Genomic DNA, 23,018 nt, shown 5'->3' with positions numbered 1-23,018 from the left:
TCCTTGTTGCCTGCTTAGACTCTTGGCACTCTTAGGTGAGCAGACTTAGTCAGCCTGTGTTGCCCTTACACCCACTTGGTCTACTTGGGATCAGCTGTCCCACAAACTTTCCTACACTTCTATTGGAAGCATTGTTGGTCAAGTTATCCTTATCCAATTGCATATTGGAATCCTCTGTTTCCATTTGCTCCCTAGGAGCACTGGGACCAGCAGCCTGATCCCTGTATGCTGGGTCTGGTTGAAAGGGACTCCAATCTGAGTTTCACCCAGGCTCAGAAAAGCTCAAAGAGCCTTGCATGGTTGTGGGTGTATCTACAATCCCAGGTCCCAAGGCTTTAGGACCAACCTTGGTCTTCCGGGGATGTTCCCGTTCTGCCATTTTTTGTTGGTCTCTGTTATATGGAGACCAAGATCTAACATGGAGTGGTTGTTGCTCTAGTCTCTGATATACTCTGATTGTAGGAGTAGTGTAAAAAAGTGAAAGGGCTTACGATGCCCTTTCACTCCCAATAGGTACACTAATCCAATGTATTACTATCTAGTAGTAATACAATGTGGGTGTACTAAAGAGAGATGAGAGAAAAGGGTGGCCTACAGCCACCCACTATGTGTAAGTCCATCGGACGATCCGATGACCCTAGAGGCGGTGTTACCGTATATGGTAAGTATGGGGATATCTACGTATCCCTTACACTCCTCGACTGTGATGACTTGTGCGTTGGCGATGAGCAAAGGTTCATTGTTGATCGCTGTCGTTGCCATATCCGTGTCGACCACTCCGGGGTGTATTGCCAGCGTGACTTGTGCCTCCTTGTCAGCATCGCTCTGGTCCCTTCTTCGCGATTCAGAAAACACACCAAGTTCAGGATGCTCATAATGAAGCTTGGCAGCCACCCAGTTGACAGCTGCCTTGCTCATACCGTAGGCAGTCATATTTGCTAGAATTGATGGACCAATAGCAAAGCTTCCCATTCCGGCCGAGATGACAACAAACTTCGGAGCACTGGCGGTAGTCGATAGCAGTGGGTACGCGCATTGGAACAGGATGAGAGGGCCGAGCACGTTGACCTGATCAACCGGATCAACCAAGCATCGCGCGGCAAACTCGAGTGTCTTCGTCATACCTCATGATGTTCTCGGATCGCGTCGGCTGATAGCTCCAATGTGGGCGCAAATTCGCTGCATATCCCAGCATTGGCTATGACGACATCCAACCTACCGACGTCCTTCTTGATCTCGGCCATGGCGGCTTCGTTGTTCGGTTTATCGGTGGACAGCAGTTTCAAGATACGGATCTTGCCTGGATACCGCGCCTGAAGAGCGTGCAGTTCCGAAACACCGGTGTCCAGACGACGAACGCCTGCAACGACAAGCACATTATCTCGTGCTGCCAACTGAGCCACCATGCCCAGCCCTACACGACTGTTGAGATAAGTAACAGAAGTGGTAATTCCTCATACCGATTCCGCGATTGGCACCAGAAATGAGATAAACGGTCGCAGACATTAAGCGCGAGGCACTGCAAAAATGAAGAGAGAACACACAGATGTGTAAGCGTTTGAGACAGCCTTCCTTGAAGACCTCTTTAGCTATTCACCCTTTCTAGAGAAGTACAAGACAGCCAGCAACCGCGATATCCCACGAATCATGCAAACGCCAGCAAGGTCTCCACTCAACTTTCGTCCCGAAATCCCCGAAGTGCACGGGGCCATATCACTTCCGAAGCATCACATGTACCTCATCTCAGGAGACAGAATATGAGATAGTCGAATCGATGCTGGCACATGTTAGAGTGATCCGGGGAGGCTACGCGCACGATTGACCACGGCGGGGCAAGTACCGAGGGACAGATTCGATATCTTCATTATCAGCCAATTTTCAGGGGCCATGGACAATAACACCGCGATTTCAAGTACAATTCGTCAATCACCATGGCCAAACAACACCATCATGCCCTATCATCTTCGGTCCGTCTGGCTCGCGCTTGGCATTATCGACAACATTCAATATGCCAGTCACGCTTTCGTCCACGCTGATGAGGGGCATGGACTCGCGGACGAATGGGTCTTCTTTGTGGGCATTTGCACCCATGTCAGTTGCCACGGGGCCGGGGTGGATGAGGACGGACACTGTTATCACTGTCAATACTAAAGTAAATATAACGGGCGAAGATTTACCCAGCTCTGGGTGCTCAGAATGCAGTTTCATCGCCAGATAGTCCACAGCAGCCTTGCTGGCACCATAGGCAAAAAAGCCGGCTGGAAGGGAAGCTCCTGCAGCAATACTACCTGCGACCGAAGAGATGATAGCGAATTCCGGCTTTGTCGAAAGCTTGAGCAGTGGCCAAACGGACTGGAAAAGCACCGTAGCCCCAATCACGTTGACTTCATAATGCTCGCGCATCGCCGCATCCGGGGTTTCTAGAATACTACCCCAGAAGTTGGCGATGCCAGCATTGGCGATGACGACATCGAGCTTTCCTGCTATGCGTTGGATCTCCGAGACAGCGGCGAGGTTATCAGATCGGTAGGCAGAAGTCAGAGGTAGAATGTGGAGCTTTTCGGAATGGTTGGACTGAAGAGAAAGGAGGTCGCTAGCACCAGCCGGTTTGCGAACGCCCGCAAAGACAATGACGTCAGGGCGGTCTAAAAGCGATTTGACGATACCGAAGCCTTAAATCACAGATCAGCGAGGGCTTGGGTATAGCCTTCGAGACATACCAATGCCACGGTTAGCTCCAGAGACGAGATAAACAGTAGGAGCCATGGGGTGTCCCAGAATGTAATTCGGCGGTATTTGATAGGTAGAAGGTTGTTCGAGGAGGTGACGACTCTGCTCTGTTTGCTTGTGTCTACCTACCTCATCGTTCGACCGACACGTTTTATACTCGACGGGATGGCTAGCTCATGCTTCTATGTGCTGCTGGGGGAACGAGGTCGCTGATTATAGCAGATCTTAACAAGAAGCGGCATGTTCCATGTGCGATCATTAGACAAAGTCATCAGCAGCGTTTCCCGCCGCTAAACGCCGTCGACGATTGCTAACATATTGTGCCAAGAGTTCAAGTATGATCGGAGTTGGTGGCAGAACAGAGAACTGCCTTTGTGTAGGCTGATAAAGCTGCGCTGGCTCTTTCGGAGATTGCAGCATCACGTAACAAGGCTTTGTCAAGACCTCAGGGTTGGCCATCTTCAATGGCGTAAGGCGCTCATACCTCCTCACCTCGACGACGTCCCACACTCCTCAGCGATCCGCTGCACAAGCCCGACCGCTGTGTCCTCTCCACAGACATGCACTTCTTGCGCATTCGCACCTAGGAGCACCTGCATCCAGCTCGATCCCCGATCGGGGTCCGCAAGCAGCTGTATCTCGTCGAGCACCACGACGTCCAATTCTGTGCCGCAAGGGGTCATCTCCACCGTACAAGCAAGATGACTTGCCCTTTCCCCAACCCAGCGCTGTTCCTCCCCAGTGAGGAGGTTGCACGCCCTAGCCAGGAGGTTCCATTTTCGGGCTACGTGGAGGTCCGGGTGGGAGAGCTGATTCCGGGCGTCGGTGAGGAACTTTGGGATGAGGGAGGAGAGCGTCGCTGGGGGTACATGGAAGGACTTGAGCGCGGATATGGTTTAGGCTGGAGGACAAGAAGCAGCTGAACGAAGTGTCTGATCTTGGATTCCTTTTGCTCCCGCTCGACGGTTGTTCGTCACCTCGCACAGAACCTATCGAGGGCGCTTTGATTCTTGCCACCACATCTCTGCGATGTCAGAGTTCTGGGTCTCTCACAAACGCTTCTCCATATCCTTTGCAAGGCGAAGATCGTTCATCAAGTCCACGAGTCGCGCCACTCTCCCTCCCTCCGCATCGTTTGTCAAAAGGACATCGCTCAGAACGGTCGCGACGGTCCTTCCTCGCCCGCTATGAACCCGCCATATCGAGTTGCACCATGGGACTGATTTGTCTCTTTCCATTGGTCCCCAAATTTTCATTACGAGGACGGGGGGAAAGGAGATATTCACCCGTAGACCCATTATCTGAGGTCCATGACGGTCTCCATGTACGATCACGTGATTACATCAACCGTTGAACTTCCAGACCGCTCGGCAGCACATCATCAGATAATTGATGTTCTCAATACTCTCTCTAACCGCTGGAGTGCAGAACATCCACCGAGAAGTCGTTGCAATTACTTGCCTTCTTAAGCCTGGAAACCCCACGGAGAAAATTCTGCCGTGCAACGCAGCCTCGCACTCACGCACACTTGATCAACCCCAGCATGGTGATCTGCGACATAACTTGAAATGCCGAATTTCATTGATTTTCGTGAAAAGCCTTGTTGAGCCCAGGATCGACACACTTGGAAGGACTCCAACACTACTCTTCATTGCCATGGTTAAATTATAATCGATTGACGGAATTCTCGGGCTTCTGTTGTGAGTACGTCGACGCTGCGGAATATCAGGCTTATGCCCCCTTTCCTTCTCTCTCTTCCCACAAGATATCATCCCTCCACATCCACGTGCCGGACAGTACCGCAGCCGGTCCCATCAGGACAAACGCAGCAGCCATAAGCGCCCACGTCCCCAGTTCCTGGAATTCTTTTCTCGCCCTTGCAGTTCTTGTCTGCACGACTGCGATGAGCGCTGCGACCCATGTGCTGAGCCAGATGAAGATCCAATTCCATTTGAGGAAGTTGGCGAGCGAGTGCCAGAGGTGGCCTTGTGGGTCTTGTAATGGGTTTGGCAGGGGTAGGACTGGGAGGAACGTGCGTGCGTATGCTGTCCACATACGGTTGTAGCCCCCATCCAAGGGGGCTGCCTCCAACAGCGCCAGTACGTGCACCACTGTTCCCAGGACCACTCCAAGCCCCTGCGCCATACGCGCCCAGAAATCGCCCAGTTCCGGGTCTGGCCCTTTCGCCGCGGGGCGGATAGTTGCCCATACGTCTCGTGCAACGGGCACAGTAAGTGGGAAGAACTGCCACAGCAGTGCCCACCGGTCGTCTTGAAAGAACAGCATGCCAAGCGTGGGGATGCCGTAGCCGATGATGATACCGACGAAGACGGCTTCCCCTCTATGACTCGGGATGGGCAGGCGGGGCGGGCTGGTGACGAATAGCAGCATGTAACAGATGGGAAAGATAGTTGCGCCGGCGATGTTCTGGTAGAGAAGACCCCAGAACACCGGGTACCGGATCCATACACTCGCGCTTGGCCGCTCTGCTTCGAGGAACAATACCCCCAAAACGGGTATAATCGTCACCACCAGCTCCCAGGTCAGCTCCCTTCCACCACCGCCAGGCGCGGTCCCGGGAGAGATTTCAGGCCATGGAGAGTGGATAATGAGGCTGAAGAAGGTCGTGAGCTGGCAGAGCGCGTCGTTCGCAAGGACAGTCCAGCCACCGAGCCAAGCAGGAACCAAGGCATACCGCGCTGGGGGGCCTTTTGGCGGGCAAAATGTCATGAGCGTCAGCGTCGCGTCTGGAGATTGGTTGCGGACGGGAGTCCATATGATTGCCCATGCGATGGCGGAGAGGGAGCTGAAGATGAGAACGATGACGATGGCGGGCAGTGGAACGGACGCGAGTGTTTTGGCTGGGTTCTTTGAAGGTGCACTTGGAGACGCTGGCTTTTCGCGGGATGTCGGCGTTGCGGCGTCCTTCGTCGACATAGTGGGAGACGATGGAGTGGAGAAGGACGACGTGGGCCCGAGTTTGGACAACGTTCAGGCTACATAAAGACGCTGGAGAAGACTGATGATAGCAACGACGCGTACACTTCGGATTACCGGATCCGGCAATTTCGGCCAGGGTTCAGCTTCCCGGCCGAATTCCATCACGATGGGAAGATGAACTGTACGTTTTCACGAGAATAGTAAAATCGTATTACGTCCTGCTGCTTACCCGATTTGCTTCGTCCATAGAATGGAGTATGTCTTGTACAGTACAAAGGACGCGATTTGTAAACCTTACACAGTTTCCTGCTTCTCCTTCTCTGCATCACCCACTTCGATACGGACAAAGTTCACACTCGCCTTCGCGGGGTTTGGTGAGTTGAAGATCTCTTCCAGTTCTGTTTCTCCGTGAGCTGCCTTTCCGGCCAGAGGAATTTATGAACTCGCCTTCGAGTGTCCTTCCTTTGGTCTCGACGAAGAAGAAATATACAAACAGCCACTCGAACACGTCCCAGAATGCGAAGAACGCGTAGAACCAGTAGCGTATCTATGGCGGGGTCGGGATGAGTTTGTATTATAGAAAACAAATGAACCGCACATACGTTGTTCATCGCAGTCGGGGCAGCGAACACACTCACAAAGCTTCCCGCTCCGGCGACGATACCGCATAGGCACATCCCCTTGGCACGCATGTCGTTGCTCATCACCTCTCCGGGATAGATAGGATGCATTGAAGTGAAAGCCCAAGCATACGAGCACCCGAGTCCATACGCAAAGGCAATGCATGCCTTGGACGCTGTCTGACTACCTGTGTTGAGGAAGTCCGCTGCAGTGCCCGCAACAATTGAGAGTGAGATGATCATCCCCGTGCAAGAGATGAGGAACATAGTCCTCCGACCAAGGATGTCGTGGAATCGCGCCCCAACGGTGGATACAACGTACCCAAGAACGTTGTAGATGATATTATATTCGAGTTGCTTCGTGGTGTCTGTCACGCCAATGTTCTGTAAGAGCTTGGGAAGATAGTAAACGGCAATGCTGGTGACGATAAGCGGCTTTCCTGGGAAAGGGCAGAGAATGGGCTTACTTCTGCCCAGAGAACTGCCCGAACCAGGCAAAGGCAATGCTAATCGATTATTCAGGACCTCCGCATACGTACTAGTATTGAAGACATACCCGACAAGCATGCGGAACCTTCTTCCAGGTGTGTTGAACAACGGGCGCCAATCGAAAAACTTTGCCCAATTCAGCGGACCCTCACGGACCAATGCTTCGCGCATCTCCTTCATGGTGAGTTGTACCAGCGGATGGTGCTCGTCCCCGTTTGCATGATATTTGACGAGCATTGCGCGTGCCTCTGCTTCACGTCCAACTCCAATCAGCCTGTGATTGTACATTCAAGTATGTGACGGCACAAGTATAGGAAGAGCTTACCAGCGGGGAGATTCGGGACAGAACCAGATAAAGACAAGGACGATGGCAGGGCACGCCATTTGCAGCCAGAGTGGGAGCCGCCAATCAGTTTGTGTCGAATCGCCCATGTGTACATGCGCCCCATACACAGAAGTTGATGCCAAAATAGAACCAAAATAAAATAGGGTGTTGTACAGGCCCGAGACCGTTCCCGAGTAGAGAGACGGAGAAATCTCGATCATGTAGCACGGTGCTGCAGTCGAAGCGATCGTCCCAAAGAAAGAGAGAAGGAAGCGGCCGCCGATGAAGACAGGAAGTGTGCGTGCAGTAGAAGTGATGCAAGTACCAACGATAACACCCGCGCAACCAATGGCCATCGCCCACCGACGACCCAGCCAATCGGCGAGGAACATCATGAAGGATCCGACCATTGATCCCACCTAAGCAGACATGAATGGACTGTCCAAATACACATGGGAAGAATGCGCACATTGAAGATTGCAAAGACGATACCAGTTGACGTGTTGCCAGATGCGGGAAGGCCATAGTAAGCAGTATAATTAGGGAGGGCATTGATAGACGAAAGCAAAGCGCCATCATAACCTTCGCAAAAGTCAAGTAGAGTCCAGTATAGAGAGGTGGGAGAGGACTCACCGGTCATAGTTGAACAAAAGAAGACGATGAAGCTGGCTAGATACAATTGCAGATATCCCGATCCCCAAGGATTTGGCTTGTCAACGGCGAGCGCACCAGCCAGACGTTCATCTACCATCACCATCTGTTTGTGTGCATGATGATGGGTCGATGGCCCAGGGATAGGCCCTGCATGCTCGAGATGCTCGATCTCCGCAACAGGTGCTTTCTCTTTCTCTTCTGGTGTATAGGACATGGCAGTAACCGGGATAAGGCTGGAAGAAGGTCGAGAATGGAGATACCGATTCAGGCACTCAACCGTATTGAAATTCATCTGATTTTATAAGCCAGGCTATCGTGGAGGAGTGATGATCCGATCATGGGTGGAGCCCCAAATTAGAAACGAAGAGAAGTCTACACAGCTGACCTTCCAAAACAGTCATTGCGGGGCCCCGCCAGAACCATTGGTTAGAGCACGCCGAGACTGGGGTAAATCGATGGAGGCACACATCTCAGGGAATTGATCGCCATGGTGTGCATAAATTGATGAATATGTTGGTGGAGGAAAGTGGGCAAAAGCAGATTAAAACTGATCGAGAGCCGTAACACACTGGCAGGTGAGACGAGGTAGCTCCAAATTAAGTTGGAAGAGCGTGCTGGTGGAGGTGCGTAGGCCACAGGACGCGCTGAATGTAGAGCACTCTAGAACAGAAGTAGCGGGTGGAGGAAGTTACGTAGAGCAAGATGGGTGGCAGTATATGTGACAACGACGCTTCGTTCGTGCGAGAACAGAGGAGGAGACACGGATTGTCAAAGGAACATGGAACCCGAGATTTGCTTCCTTCCCAAACCTTGACCTAATGACGTAAAGGTTCCGCGTATAAATGCGGAGTGAATGAATTGACCTGTATCGTTTTGAGCGTTGTTCCCGTCGGTGAGAAGAACAGCCGAACATTACTTCGGCACAAACCAACAACCATCTCGGAGCTCCAGACGTAAACTCCGGCTGCACGAGAACACATGAGTCGGACCAGCCCAATTTTGTCGATGCTCGTGACTAGGCACGAGAGGTCGGCCGTCGTTGGACCGGTGGAGGAGCATCACCAGTCTGCGGAACAACAGTTCTTATAAACCCCGTGGTACCATATCAACAGACAGAGCTTCAACAGGAAACTATCCTGCAAGATGCCAGTCGAGTACAAGTTTTTGACGCAGGAGCAGCGGGACCACTTTCTGGAGCACGGGTGGCTCAAGATTCCCAATGCGATCCAGAAGAAGTATGTTGACGATTTCATGTCAAACTATGTAAGCTTTTCTAGCTCAAAAGCGTGTACCCGCGGCGTCTAAATTCGTTATCAGTGGATTCGCATGGACTATGATGAGCACGATCCCTCGACATGGAAAGAAGAATACGTCAAGCTGCCGCGTCATCGGGATGTAGGTAGTCTTCATCTCACATCTACGTCTACCTGCTCATCATACAAAGATTCCCGTCTCCGAGTTCTGCCCTGATGCCTATAAGGCGATCTGTAACCGATTTCTACCTGGTTCTTAGTGATATTCTCACACATGCTGTTTAGGTGATATCGTTGGGGGCGAGGAGCGTCTCGACCCTGTGCGAAACAGCATGCACGGCGACCAATTCATCGTCAACAACGGGAGCGAGTACTGGGAGAAGGTCTGATAACCCCATTCTCAAGACTCAAACATTCATTCCTATCAAATAGAACGAGTATCCTCCTCAGACCGCCAAGGGCTGGTGAGCTTTGGCTGACTGTACGATCGGCAATGCTGAGAGTTAATAGGCACACCGACAATGACTGGTATCGCCAGTTCCTCGACTCGGGTGAGATCGCACTCACGATCATCCACCTGTTCACGGACATCGAGCCGCGTGGTGGGGGGACGTACATCTGCGAAGATGGGTGTGTCTCCTCTTTCCCCGCTCCTCTCCCTCTTCTCCCTCCTCTCTTTTGGGCCAAGTCGGTACTAATTTATGAGAAAGGATGAAAGGCGTGTGTAAGTTCTTCCTCAAGCACAGGGAGGGTCTCGATCCACCATTCCCGCCCGAGACATACGCGCACATCAAAGATTGCAAAGTGTTCACTGAGGTCCGTTTATTCCCTCGTCTCGTGGCCAAACTCACCGAGTGGCAGATGACTGGCAAAGCAGGAGATACGTTTATCACCCATGTGTACCTGGTCTGTTCTGCCTCCCTGTCTCCGCTGCTCCGTAACTCTCTGTTGACATACTGTAACAGCCACACGCCGCCTCGCAGAATCACATCCGCAAGCCACGGGTACGTACCCCTTCCCCTCTCCTCCTCCCACCTAACTCCCCATAGGTGATTTCCAACCCCCACGTTTCCCTCTCCTCCCCGTTCGACTTCTCCCGCCCCGCCGCCGACCTCTCCCTTGTAGAGCAAGTCGTCCTCCGGGCGCTCGGACGCCCTCTCTCCCCGGAAGAGTACCTCCCAACCGCTCCAAGGCGGAGCTACTATCCCAGGAACTACACGTACAAAGCCGCGCGCATCGAGGAAGAGCTCGAGCGGCTCACCGCCGCCGCGGAAAAGCAGGGCAAAGGCAAAGAGAGCGTGGATAGTGTCTATTTACGAGGGGGCGAGGAATTGGAAGCGTTCAATTTGCGCCAGGGACTGGATAAGCCTCATGGACCGAATAAGTTCCCGGAGGGGACGAGGAATCATATTTTTATGGAGAGCAAGCGGGCGGTGGACAACCCTGTGGAGCCGATGTGAGCTGTTAGGGCGCTGTAGTAGTAGCTAGGATCTTGTACTGCAGAAGTATCGGAGAATGAAGGATGAATATGCCTCATACGGCAGTCCAGAGATGTCTCAACTCGAGTTGGAATCCAAGTTGGTGGCAGATCACGAGATGTCTCAGGACGACGAACGTGCATCGATCGGGATACGAAAAACCGAAAGCCGAACAAGTTGGGAGAACAGTTGGCACGTGATACTCGTCGGACAGCGTGTGTTGCGAACACTGGCGAGTTTCAGTGAGCGGCATACGGGATGCTGATACCATCCAGGGCATACGCTAGTCAGAAAGGAACCTCGATTTACCAGCAGGATGAACAGAACAGGCAAAACGTGCGCGTTCTGAACAGTACAGACTCGACAGACCAAACAAGCAGGCTAAAACAGAAAACACAAGCGCTTCAAATGCCTCCCCTCGGATAACAGACCCCTCTCTGAGTCAAAGTGGCATCCACAAGGCCCCATCAGCTACTGTCCGAAGCCTAGGTCGGCCCCGCTAGCCAAGGCTTATGGATCCCGACCCACTGATCAAGCTCTTTCCAAAACTGGGCCACGACGGACTTGTCGACGTGCCTTCTTGACTGGTCGATCTGCGGGTGAAAGGGGTTTGTCAGTTCGAGATTCACACATGGGATGTGGAAGAGGGGACGGGAAGGAATTGGGAAAGGGATGAGGATGAGGAGGATGCGCACTTTTAGAACACTGACGTTCCAGTCCTTGACGGAGGCGTTCGAGGGCTCATGAGCCCACTGGACGTACACGCCCTTGACGTGGTGGAAGAGCTGCTTAGGGTCGGGCCATTTGTATGGCTTAAATTGCCAGCTTTGGCCTGTGGTGAGGACGCAGACGACGCGGTCCCTGAGCGTTGGAGTTCAGGGGGAGGGTGCACAAGGGACAAGGGAAGGGAAAGAGTACGTACCACGGATCACCCCCAAACCCGAACTTTCCCAACGCCTCCACTCCATCAACAACAAAGTACTTTCCCAGTCTCTCCTGTACCTCTCCGCTTGGGAGGGTGACGACCCGCTTCCGGTACACGGGGATGACGTCCTCTGCTTTCTGGATCCCTTCGGCGAGGGCTTGGTCGCGCGCGACGGAGGAGGGGAGGAAAGATGCAAACTCTAGGAAGAGCTTGACGTTGTGCATTGTTATGAGCGAGGTGGGGGAGGAGGAGATCATTATTATGGGGTGTTGGTTGCCTGCGGGAGCGTGAGCGAGCAGGGAAGGGGAACAGGGAAGACACGAACGGGACTTTTTGGCCTTAGCTTCTGGTGCTGGGCGGGCAGCAGGCTTTTGAGGATCTTTCGATGCTTTGAGCCGTTTTTGGATGATAGTGCGTAGTTCGGAGTAGTTCTGCAGCGAAGGGGGTTAGACATGTGCGGTAGTAGCAACCAGGAACAGTGTCAGATGGAAGGAAGGGAGACGAACATTCAGTTTCCATCCCCGAAGGACGCTGTTTCTATCTCTCAACAGCACCTCCTCTGCCTTCAAGCGCTTGACAAATTCTCGATCCCCCTCATCCGGCACGTATCTGCGTTTCTTAGATTCGCGGAACTTGTCGAGGTACCCCGGTGGGGGGGAGCCAGGGGGTGTGAAGGGTCCTTCGGGGGGTGCGATGTACGCTTTCTTTTCTGTTGGAGAGGGAAGGGGTACGAAGTTCTCCGGCTCTGGGGCGGTGGCATCTGTGAGCCAAGCAAGGACGGCACGCCGATCTACGAGGGATACGGCTGGGGAGGAGAGGGCGGCATCGCGTGCTTTACGGAAGTAGTCGCCTGGCCCGTCTGCACGTGCTAGGTAGACATAGTAGACAGAGTCGAGGGTGTAGAACTTGTCTGGTTCTTGTTCTGGTGATGGAGGTGGAGAGGAGGGAACGCCTGCGCGGAGGAGACGTGTGGGAGTTGACTTTGGTAGAGTGAGAGGTGGGAGGAGGATGTGTGTGCTTATTGCGAGTGAAGGTGCGAGCTCGTCGTTGTTGGCGGAGGCGGAGAGGAGGAGGAGAGGAGGAGAGGATGACTGGAGTGATTGACGGAGGAGGAGGAGAGGGTCAGTGGCCATGATGAAGCTGAGTATATGCGCCTAATGTGTTGAGTGTATGCGCCTAACAGAGAGCTCGATGTATGCGCCCTGAATGAGTGGCGATTCATGAAGTGCCTGCCCTAATTAATCGCCCATTCAGTGACGTTGCGTTACTGCTCCCGCTGCGCGTTTCCTGTTCTCATTCTCTCCTTCCTCCCTCCTACCCCCCCTTCTTCATCAACCACCACCATGGCTTGGAATCCCCCTCGTCAGAACTATGGTCAACCGTACATTCACCCCAACATCCCTCTCCAACCTCCTCAGCCGTATCTCCGTCCTTCTCCATCTCCGATGGTTCTCTCACAGCCTGCTGGATTCCCCATGCAAGGCGGTATGGGAGTAGGCGGGTTGAGCGCCCAACCTACTGGTTTCCCAGGCGGAAGGCTCATGCCCCAGCCTACTGGATTCCCAGGCACTGTGGACCCTAGACTGCTCACGATGGCGAATACGTTCATGCCTGCAAACCCTTCTGCACCATACACCGGTCAAGGCCCTCAAGGTCTCTCCCTCCCCCCAGCGCTTCCAACCTCCTTCGCTGCCCCCGCTCTCCCCCAGCTGCCGCAGCCCACAGGAGCTCCACAAGCAGCGAAACCCACTTCCTGGGCCCTGACACGCGAAGAAAAGAAACAGTACGACTCTATCTTCCGCGCATGGGACACGTCCAACACCGGGTTCATCGATGGGTCGACCGCCCTCGAAGTGTTTGGCCAGAGTGGGCTGAGCAGGGACGAGCTGGCCCAGATTTGGACCCTTGCGGATGCGGATAATAAGGGAAGATTGGATCTCGGCGAATTTCATGTTGCTATGGGGCTCATCTACAGACGTATGCCTTCTATTGTCCCAGAATGAGAAGGGTCTTACCTGTTTTTAGGGCTCAATGGTGCACCTGTACCTCAGACACTGCCGCAAGAACTCGTGCCCCCCTCGTCAAGGGACCTGAACTCCTCCGTAGACTTCCTTAAAGACCTCCTTCGTACCGACACGCGCTCCGCTACTCCCCCTTCTTCTTCTCCTGGAACCCAGCCAACGTCCTACGCCAAAACGCGTTCCTTGTATTCCTCTGCCACTCCGGCGGCGCGCAAGGACGCGACAGTGTATAAACACGATGACGACGATTCTCGGGGATACGCGAGCAATAAGCGGCATATTGACCGCCGTGCCGTACGCTTTTCGGGTGAAGAGCCCGGCGAAGGGAGGCGCGAAGACCTCGGAGTTATGCGTCGCGAGCTGGAGGAAGCGGGGCGCGCTCTGGAGCGCAGTTCCCAGGTAGATAGGGAGGACGAAGTGCTCGATAAAGAGCTTGATGACCTGCGCTGGCGCGTCAGGAGAGTCAAGGACGACCTGGACTTCGCCCAGCGCCGAGGTTCGTCTTCGACTGCGGAAGAGAAGAGGAGACTGGAAAGAGAACTCTGGGGACTGGTGCATGAGAAGATCCCCGAGGTGGAGCAGAAGGTCGAGGAGAGGGAGAGGAGGAGGAAGAGGGATGAGAGAGATTGGGTCGAGAGACGGGATGGGAGGAACGATCGGAATGCTGGGAGAGGGTTCGAGAGGGGGACGTTTGATGAGAGGGATAGAGAGGACAGGGGCAGGGACAGAGACAGGGATCGGGAGTACGATGATCGTGACCGCGAACGCGACAGAGAGAGGGACAGGGATAGGGGATACGACCGTGACCGAGAAAGGGACAGGGAGTATGACCGTGACCGCGACCGTGATCGTGCCCCCGACCGAGAACGGGACTACGACCGGGATCGCGATCGCGACCGTCCCCGATCCCGTGGAGAAACGCGTTCCCCCGCTCCTCCCCCTTCTGCGCCTGCACCCGCTCTCGCACCCCCTCCCCAGGCACCAGCGAGGACGCCTACCCCTGTCGCCAACACCCGGAGCATGACGCCCTCTGAACGATCCGCGTTCCTGAAAGCCGAAGCGCAGCGCAAGATCCTGGAACGACAGCGCGCGCTTGGGCTTGCGCCGTCCCCTTCCCCTCAGACGGACACGGCCAGCGCCCCTGCAGGTGTAGGGACGGGCGGGGTGGACGAGGAAGTAGAAAAGAGGCTGGAGGAGGAGAAGCGGGAGAAAGAGGAGAGGGGTCGGAGGGGGGAGAGGGAGGCTGAAGAGAGGGAACGTGTCAGGAGAGAGAGGATTGAGCGCGAGCGAGGGGCTGCCCCTCCTCCTCCTGCGGCACCTGCTCCTGCCGCTCCCCCTGCGCCGACACCCCCTTCGCTAGGAACGGCAGGGGCAAAACCGCCAGCCCCGAAGCCGAAAGGCAGGGCCGCCCCGCCTCCGCCGCCGTTGCGCAAGCCTGTTGTTCCTGTGCCTTCCCCTCGGCCTGTAGTAGCTGCCCCTCCACCCCCTGCGCCCGTGCCTGTTCCTCGCACCCCTGCTTCCGCACCAGCGGCGCCCACTCCTCCTGTCTCTCTACTTGGACCGGGACGGGAGGACCCGGAAGAGAAGGCTCTGCGCGAGAGGGAGGAAGCGCTCAAGGCTTCGCGGGCGGCGAGGCAGGCTAGGGAGGAGAGGATGCGGGAGCTTGAGCGAGCGGAGAGGGAGGAGCGGGAGGCGGAAGAGAGAGAGCAAAAGGAGCGACAGGATCGGCAGCGGAAAGACCGGGAGCTGCAGGAACAGCAGCAACGGAAAGACCGAGAGCTGCAGCTGAAGAAAGAAAGAGAGGAAAGGATGGCGCTCCTTGAGAGAGAGGAGAGGGAGGAACGGGAGGCCGCGGAGGCCCAGGAGAAACGGGAGAGAGAGAGGAGGGAGAGGACCCCCAGGCCTTCTGAGCCTACACCTCCCGCTCCCCCTGCTCCTGCTCCACCTGCACCTCCGGCGCCCGTCGCTCCTGTACCTGTGGCGCAGAATGGCAACGCCGCACCCCTGAGGCATAACCCGTTCCGCAAGGATACAGTGTTGGTCGTACCTACCCCTCCTCCTGCGCCTGCTGTTCCTGCGGTTACGACCCCCGGAGGCGGCAACAACCCCTTCTTCAAAGCCGGCGCCGGGGGCGCCGGAGCCGCTGCTCCCACCCCTGTTGCCGCCGCCCCTCGCCCGGTATTCAACACCGCTCCCTCAGACAGCGACTGGGGCTCGATCAAGGAGAAGTCCGATTCGGAAGACAGCTCAGACGACGAATATACTGCTAATAGGAATACGCGTGCCGTGCTCGCTAAACAATTGTTTGGGGGGATCATGCCTGCTCGACCTACGAGTGGGCAGTCCGGCGGCAGGGAGAGCACGCCGACCAGTCCGGCTATGTCTGCTCCTCCCCCTCCTGCTCCGCCTTTGGCTCCCCCACCGCCGGCACGAGCGATGGCAGCGGGCATCGCTGCTCCCGTCCCTGCCCCTGCAGGCCCTGGAGACCTCAGCGCGCTCTTGACGGGTATCCAGGCGGGAACGAAGCTCCGGAAGACGGTGACGAATGACCGTTCCGGTCCTGCATCTGGCGGCAGGGTGATAGGGGATGCCGGTGTACCGGAGTATATTGCGCATCCTGTGCCTGTGCCTGAGGCGCTCGAGCCTTCCTACCCTTCGCCGGCTATTCGTGTTTCTCCGGAACCCTTGTCGGGTCTGGAAGAACATCAAGAGATGACTCCCCGGTCCCTCAACAGACAAAGTGTGGACTGGTATGCCGGTCTAGCGGCTGATCACGCAGGCGCCAGCGTATCCCCTAGCGTGCCGAGCGTGGCTGAAGCGGATGAGGACAACGCGGATGCCGAGTCTGAGCCGATGACAGCTAGGACCGTCGTGCCAGAAATCCAGATTGGGGAGCATGAGGAGGTGCAGGAGGCTGGGCTGCTGGATGATGTGGATATGAGCAAAGGTTTGTACGGTGTTTTTCTTGCTGGGGTCGAGCTGATCCGGTGTAGATGTTTGTGTCAGGACGCTGTATGCTTATCAGGGTCAGAGGGATGCGGATCTCAGTAAGTGCCTTTTTGGCGTGAGGTGAAGTTGCTCATGTTGGTGCAGCCTTCCAGGAAAACTTTGTCATCGCTGCCCACCCGGCCAAGGCTGGTGGCGACTGGTGGTATGGTGAGGTTGCCACCACGGGCGCTTTGGGATTCTTCCCCCGCAGCTATGTGGAAGAGATGTCCAACAGTGCGTCTACGTCTGACAATTAACGTTCGCCTCCTCACTTCGTTGCGCAGTCGTCGCTGCCAAGGCCCTGTACGCGTATGAAGGTTCGACGCCGGAAGAGCTGAACTTCGCTGAAGGTGATCATATCACCGTCGTCGACCGCTCGGACGGAAACTGGTGGAAAGCAGAGCAGGGTGGGGTCATCTTCAACGTCCCTGCGGCGTATTTGGAAGTACAAGGTCAGTACCCGCCGCGCCGATCTCGCGGAGTCCAGTCCGTCTAAACGTCGAATGCAGGCTGAAATAGTTCTTTTCGGTGTTTCTTTCCTCCCTCTTTCGTGAAAAATTCTACAACCTCTCTACTACAACATCCAATATGCGGCGTCATCCTTGTACGACGACGTCTTACCCCACTTTTGGTACACTCCTTCAATATATATCCTTTCCTGGACATTTTTTGAACTGCAGGTGCGAAACTCGCCTCCGCCCTTTCCGCGGAAGACGAGGTCATCCTAGAATTCGAAGAAGCTGAGGACCACGACGCGGAGGGTACAGCAAAGCTTCCGAAGGATCACGGGCCGGGCCGCGTGGAAAATGACGTTTCACGGCGTGGTGTTGATCCTTCCCCAGAACTCTCATCCACCACTAGCGCGATGGCCGTCGGTCTCGGCTTGGCGCCGCCTACTCCATCCTCCTCAGTCTTCAGTCCTTTCCCTTCTTCGCCTGGCCCTAGTTCCGAGGCCGTCCCGGATGATGAGGAGTCATCCTCATCCGACGACGAGTATCTGTCGTTCGAGAGCGAGGAGAACGAAGAACACGAGGACGGCCACGAGGATAAAGAGTATCGCGAGGCCAAGCGGCTAGCAGAACAAAAGGCGCGAGAGATTGAGAGACAACGCGTCATGGAAGCCGCTGGCCTCGTCGTCAAGACTGACACTCACAGAAAGCCTCCACCCCCCCCTGTTCGCCGAATGAGTCGGAGACATCGTCCTCCCCATCTCACCAATGTTGCTGACTTGCAAAAATTGCAGACGGTCCCGGAACTGAATAGAAACAAGCCATTGCCCATTCCCTCGATCCCCACATCACCGACTCCTCAGTCGCCAGCTGTTCGGTATGTTGACGATGCCTTCCAGCGGTATGAAGAATTCAGACAGCGTCAACCCCGCAATCGTCAATCTATGGCTTCCACTATCTCCCTGGAGACGATGCCCACACCGTCGTCTCCCGGATTCACTCCCTTGTCTCCCGTGCTTACAGTCGGATCCGTTAATTCCATAGGCTCCGCCACCTCTCAGCATGCTGCTTCTCGCTCCGATGATCTCCGCTCCAGCTGGGCAAGCTTCTTGAACAAGATCAAACCGGGGTCTGCGGGTCTAGGAGAGCTCAGACCTCCGCCGATTATCAGTGGGCCCATCAGCGCTCCCATTTCGGGGGCGGCATCAAGGGAAAATAGCCCTGCTTTTGGCACGGTCAGTTGCGGTTTTGCAGTCTCAGGCCCTGCTGATTTGTGACAGACTTGGTCCACACTTGTCTCCAAGGAAGCCTTGGAGGGTATGCCGGACCGCGAGAGGAAGCGGCAAGAAGTCAGCTACGTCAATGCCCTGCACTGTTCTCGAACTGATTTATTCAGGCCATTTTCGAACTTATCAATACTGAAGACACCTACGTTCGTGACTTGCAACTTATTGTCGAAGTACATTCTTTCTACCTGATTAAGATGTTTTGTTCTGACCCTTTATGAGATCTTCTACAAGAGCATCATCGAGTATCTGGACCAGAAATCCGGCAAGCTCATATTTGATAACATTGAGGACATACTGCTTTGTAACTCAGTACGTTGTGCATTCTCCTCGAGCAGTGATTATACTCATGCGATGCAGACGTTCCTGAGCTCTCTGGAAGAGAGACAAAAGCAGTGTCGTCTTTATGTCGATGTTATTGGCGACATCCTCGAAGAGTACATGGCCAACATGGTCATCTACGAGGCACGTGATCCGTACTCTGCGAGACTGGGGATCTTCTCACCGATGAAGTTAGTCTTATTGTGTCAATCAAGCCCCTGCCTCCCGCGTCCTCCAGCGGCTTCGAGAAACAAATAAACCCCTTGGTGAACATCTCGACGTACGGCACGTTTTATCGCATTGCCCAATATTGACATCTTGGACAGCAACTTCGAATCGATCCCGACGTACGAGGATTAGACTTGTCCTCGTATCTTCTTGAGCCAATGCAGCGAATAACCCGTTATCCTCTCCTCCTGCGACAGGTGATAATGCATCCTTCTATGCAGATGCCGTATTGAACTTGGTCAGGTGCTGCATTATACAGAGGGGGTTGACGCACCTGCTATCCAGCGGGCGCTGGATACCGCTACTGCGATTCTCGACACTATTAACGAGAGTATCAGAGAGCGTGAAGGGGAGGAACGACTGGCTGCTGTCTCGAAAGACCTATGGATCGGCAACGGGTATGTCCGTGGCCATGCCAACACCCGATGTCTAATCGATTGCAGGCAACTGATTCTCAACTCTGATACTCGGTACATGGGGCACAGGCGGCTCCTGAAAGAAGGGACACTATATAAGGCCAAGAGCGGCAGACGATTGCAGGTATTCTTATGTTCAGACATTCTCGTGATGACAACCGATTCCCCTATGACCCTCTACCGCATGGTCAGTGAGACATACGCACTCCTTATGCTATCCGTGATTCTCACCGCTCTACAGCCCATACCCCTATCAGAACTATCCGTGAAAGACATGCCTAGCCGCGGTATGTCCGCTACATCGTGGATATCCCATACATGACTTATCATCTTCAGATGATTCCCACTTCCAGCTTGTGCTGGCATACCCACGGGGTGGAGAATCAGTCGGCCTGCGTGCCGCATCGCCTAGAGAATGTCATTCATGGATGAAGGCGCTCAATGATGCCGTACAGGCATGCAGCAGAGCGGAGAAGAGAGCCTCTCGGAGGAGATAGGCCGTTCTTTTCTCGACCAGATCTTTGAATTGCAAGGACTCCTTTCCCTGTATTACTAGATCCTCATTTGTTGTACATATCCCGAGCCTCTCATTGTACACCTTCCGCGGATAATCTTCGATGACCAGTCTTATGCTATACCCCTGTTTCTGGAAGACTTCTGCGAGTTTTCCTGCGTACAAAAAGTCGGCCAACGTCATCAGTAGATATCAACCCCTTCTTCCGGGCAAAGAAGTGCCTTCTACCAGTAAGGGTCTGGACATTAATCTGCTCCTCGGTACTGGACATCAAAATTAATGTTTTTGCTTAAACGCCTCTCGATACCCGCTTTCTTACTTCAATTGACACTTCATCAGCACTGAGAATGTTTGTATTTCAGGAGGATCACGGATAACTAATGAATGGTTGCATCGCGGCTTGGAAGATCGATGCGTGTCATTTACGTTTGAATTGGATGGCCCAAAGCCGCCCAATATCCGCGATGTGCTTGTTTTGACTACAAGAATATATCAGAAGGAGTGGCTGTCCTACCGCATATATATCTTCAATGTGCCCCAGCCTGCATGATGTACATCTCCAACTCTCTCCTTGGCACCCACCGAAAACTCTGACCGCGCCTTCGCTGGCCCTTGAATGATGTTGCAGTTTCGCGCATCATGCATCGTGTCTGGCTTATCCAAGACCTGCTGATCTACATACTTGGATCACTAGAACATCCAGAGGTCCTCCGCCTTGGTATGACCTGTCGACACTTATGGAAGTTTGCGCACCCGCGCCTCTGGACCCACTTGGGCACTGCCAAAGCACTTTGTGCGATTCTACCAGATGAAGACCAAATCCAAATCCCTTCCGTGAGCGATGTTCAGCACGCGGGAGAAAGGCTACTGACATGAGCGACAGGATGCCAGCGATAGCTGTACCCTTTCGCGTCCTCTGACTGCAGTCGAGTGGCATCGGTTCAAGTCGTCGTCCATGTGGACGAGAACGTTGAGCATACCGGATACAGGGGCCGACACAAGCTCCGAGGACAATACAAACAGCGACGATTCAAGTATGTTCACGAATTCAGATACGGACGATTGGGGGCCCACCTTTCGTGCTCTCACCTTGCTTTCGACCGCCGGTCAGGATGCCTATCTATTTCCGCGATTAGAGGCGATTGACGTCGGCCTCTCAAGCCCTCCTGCGGCACGCGTTTGCTCCGTTCTTCTGTCCCACCTGACCTTAATCAGGGTGGAAATCACTCTGTGGGATTCCTTCGGAATGTGGTATGAACAGGGGGCACCCCACCTTTGGAATGCAATGTGTTCCAGCTCGAGGACTCTGCAACACCTTTCTATTAGCTTGCATTTAGGCAGCTTGTCTCAACCCGGTGGACTCCTCCTCTCCGGGGACCTTCTACATTGTATGGGAAGTCTAACCACTTTGCGATTACTCGGAATAGAGTATAACGAGGAACTGATTCGCCAAGTCAGCCGCATATCGAGGTTGCAAGAGTTGCAGCTGGAATTCTCAATCAATAACCGAGGGGATCTATGTCATCCGAGCGTGGCCTGTCTCGGGGAGCTTCCTGTCCTGGAGCATTGGATCATCAGAACGACGGGGATGGCCGTTACACCAAACTTCCCACGTTTGCTGCACCGCATCCTTTCGCCCCACCTACGGTCAGTGACCTTAACATGGTCACAGGAGCTACCGCAGATGGAAGAGACCTTTTCCCTACTTAACCAGTGGAGCTCCACTATTGAGGTGCTGCGAGTGCATGTACGCGAGCAACAAAATCAAGCCCCGGTGAAGAAGGCACTGACTCTTTTGACGCTGTTCCCGCATCTCCGTTACCTAGATTTCTATTCCGACGACCTACTTGAGATATCGGACCTTGAGATCGCACATATTGCCACCGCAATGCCACGGTGGGAAGTCCTGCGCTTCTATACTTCTTCCATCCAACGACCGTTCTGCACGCGACAGGCGCTGATTCATATCGCGTGCTCACTCAACCACCTCAAACGTCTCACGCTGGATCTCAATTTCGATCTTCCTGAGGAATTGTTGACATTTCCTCTTCCAACCCACATTCGACCCAGCTCACGCCTAACTGAGTTCCAAACTCAAAGCAGCCTATGCACCCATCCGGACAATACCGCAAAGTTTCTCTATCTTCTATTCCCCCACCTCAACAGTTTTGGTTCCTACGCATCCCAGCATCAATGGCCGGGCAAAGAGCAGCTTGCCGAGGCCCTTCGAATTACTTTTGAAGGATATTGAAGAGCCGTCACGATTAAAACAAGGTCAACAAGGCGAATTGTCAAATACCGTGGGGAATTTCTCTATGCAAGCTGCCATTCACTAACCTAAAAGTGCTGATAGACTGTGATGCTTGTTCCTCTAGCGCTGGTGACGGCCCGAGACAAGTCATGTGACCCAATACCTATGTACCATGTATGCACAGCACTGAGTGTTAGGTTACCGAGATGTTATGGCACCGAATCACGCGCCCAAAAACCAGACTGTCTCGGCATTAGAATTTGTTATTGTCCGTGTCATTCAAAGTACTGAGGGCTGCCGATGCCCGCCGATCGGGAGGCTACGAGGGTATTCATGTCTCGGCTTGAATGTGAGAATCCCGGACGTCCGCCGACCAAGAAACGATGAGCGCATTAATGTCTCGGTCTCTCGTCCCACCTCGATCACACCTCAGATGAGACACAGCACTCGAATTGACTCTGGATATAATGAGCTGATGGCGAGGGGGGATCTCCCCCTCTTTCCTCCTCAGCTAACATCCACAGCTGGGTTCACCACACACTCTCCGTCACCATCAACTGACTTGGGCCCCGGCGGCTGACTCCATCAACCTACAACAACACAAACAACTCCGTCGCATCTGACCTGCATAACATGCAGAGCGTTCATCAAGCCCGCATCGCAGCACTAGAACCAAATGCATCGTCTGTCACCGCATCACCGAGCAGCTCTTCTGCTCGTCCAAACCCGCCCAAGTCGTGCTTTCGCCAGCCGCCCGGTGGTGGGTCTGCACCTCCGAGAACTGGCGCATACATGGATACTCCGGCATATCCACCTCGGCACAACAGACGCGACTCTCTGCATAGACGGGCGTCACGTAGCCGACAGACGGTATCTGTCAGTGCAAAGGCGCGCCCTGCGTTTGCAAGAGGATGCACACAGGTTCACGACCCCGACCGCCCTGCTCTGAAGAGAGCACCCACGCCTTTTCATTATGTCGAGGATGCGGGTGATGATGACCAAGAAGGCGACGACGACGACGGCATGTATATGGAAGAGGAATACGTCACCATGGAGGCTGTGGTCGATCAAGTAGCCGGCTTCTTGAGCGAGTTGTCCGACACGATTGGTGTCCAGCGCATGCGCAAATA

General features: G+C 54.3%; 8 protein-coding genes across 8 annotated transcripts; 3 read left to right on the top strand and 5 right to left on the bottom strand.

The window, feature by feature from the left end:
- Window positions 1-591: 591 nt before the first annotated feature.
- Window positions 592-1,506, bottom strand: DACRYDRAFT_104364 (NADP-binding protein; the record flags this gene model as incomplete). Its single annotated transcript, XM_040767914.1, has 3 exons — window positions 592-1,068; window positions 1,125-1,414; window positions 1,461-1,506. The coding sequence occupies 3 exons, from the start codon at window positions 1,504-1,506 to the stop codon at window positions 592-594; spliced, it is 813 nt and encodes a 270-aa protein (XP_040632769.1).
- A 366-nt stretch (window positions 1,507-1,872) lies between these two features.
- Window positions 1,873-2,766, bottom strand: DACRYDRAFT_62576 (NADP-binding protein; the record flags this gene model as incomplete). The annotated part of the gene is made up of 3 exons (XM_040775706.1): window positions 1,873-2,129; window positions 2,178-2,672; window positions 2,721-2,766. The coding sequence occupies 3 exons, from the start codon at window positions 2,764-2,766 to the stop codon at window positions 1,927-1,929; spliced, it is 744 nt and encodes a 247-aa protein (XP_040632768.1). The 3' UTR covers window positions 1,873-1,926.
- Window positions 2,767-3,218: 452 nt separating this feature from the next.
- Window positions 3,219-5,667, bottom strand: DACRYDRAFT_104362 (uncharacterized protein; the record flags this gene model as incomplete). The annotated part of the gene is made up of 2 exons (XM_040767913.1): window positions 3,219-3,608; window positions 4,531-5,667. 2 exons carry the CDS (start codon window positions 5,665-5,667, stop codon window positions 3,219-3,221), a joined length of 1,527 nt encoding a protein of 508 aa, XP_040632767.1.
- Window positions 5,668-5,964: 297 nt separating this feature from the next.
- DACRYDRAFT_104361 (sugar transporter) lies at window positions 5,965-7,972 on the bottom strand (the record flags this gene model as incomplete). Its single annotated transcript, XM_040767912.1, has 8 exons — window positions 5,965-6,087; window positions 6,161-6,217; window positions 6,273-6,708; window positions 6,758-6,796; window positions 6,847-7,053; window positions 7,105-7,523; window positions 7,574-7,686; window positions 7,738-7,972. 8 exons carry the CDS (start codon window positions 7,970-7,972, stop codon window positions 5,965-5,967), a joined length of 1,629 nt encoding a protein of 542 aa, XP_040632766.1.
- A 929-nt stretch (window positions 7,973-8,901) lies between these two features.
- Window positions 8,902-10,471, top strand: DACRYDRAFT_104360 (uncharacterized protein; the record flags this gene model as incomplete). The annotated part of the gene is made up of 10 exons (XM_040767911.1): window positions 8,902-9,021; window positions 9,076-9,153; window positions 9,203-9,245; window positions 9,297-9,394; window positions 9,444-9,475; window positions 9,522-9,641; window positions 9,722-9,827; window positions 9,873-9,917; window positions 9,977-10,015; window positions 10,061-10,471. 10 exons carry the CDS (start codon window positions 8,902-8,904, stop codon window positions 10,469-10,471), a joined length of 1,092 nt encoding a protein of 363 aa, XP_040632765.1.
- A 326-nt stretch (window positions 10,472-10,797) lies between these two features.
- Window positions 10,798-12,547, bottom strand: DACRYDRAFT_75284 (CDC73-domain-containing protein; the record flags this gene model as incomplete). The annotated part of the gene is made up of 5 exons (XM_040776123.1): window positions 10,798-11,082; window positions 11,185-11,350; window positions 11,412-11,691; window positions 11,740-11,845; window positions 11,921-12,547. 5 exons carry the CDS (start codon window positions 12,545-12,547, stop codon window positions 10,975-10,977), a joined length of 1,287 nt encoding a protein of 428 aa, XP_040632764.1. The 3' UTR covers window positions 10,798-10,974.
- Window positions 12,548-12,757: 210 nt separating this feature from the next.
- On the top strand, window positions 12,758-19,620 carry DACRYDRAFT_113893 (uncharacterized protein; the record flags this gene model as incomplete). The annotated part of the gene is made up of 16 exons (XM_040769720.1): window positions 12,758-13,391; window positions 13,440-16,382; window positions 16,429-16,482; window positions 16,529-16,657; window positions 16,708-16,875; window positions 17,104-18,107; window positions 18,153-18,221; window positions 18,269-18,331; window positions 18,381-18,470; window positions 18,519-18,623; window positions 18,676-18,759; window positions 18,806-18,904; window positions 18,951-19,105; window positions 19,151-19,310; window positions 19,365-19,410; window positions 19,460-19,620. 16 exons carry the CDS (start codon window positions 12,758-12,760, stop codon window positions 19,618-19,620), a joined length of 5,964 nt encoding a protein of 1,987 aa, XP_040632763.1.
- Window positions 19,621-20,276: 656 nt separating this feature from the next.
- Window positions 20,277-21,888, top strand: DACRYDRAFT_104357 (uncharacterized protein; the record flags this gene model as incomplete). Its single annotated transcript, XM_040767910.1, has 2 exons — window positions 20,277-20,471; window positions 20,521-21,888. The coding sequence occupies 2 exons, from the start codon at window positions 20,277-20,279 to the stop codon at window positions 21,886-21,888; spliced, it is 1,563 nt and encodes a 520-aa protein (XP_040632762.1).
- Window positions 21,889-23,018: the final 1,130 nt, after the last annotated feature.

The sequence above is a fragment of the Dacryopinax primogenitus genome (genome assembly GCF_000292625.1).
Source record: "Dacryopinax primogenitus strain DJM-731 SS1 chromosome Unknown DACRYscaffold_2, whole genome shotgun sequence".
Classification (NCBI taxonomy): Eukaryota; Fungi; Basidiomycota; class Dacrymycetes; order Dacrymycetales; family Dacrymycetaceae; genus Dacryopinax; species Dacryopinax primogenitus.
This window is presented reverse-complemented; position numbering and strand designations above follow the sequence as displayed.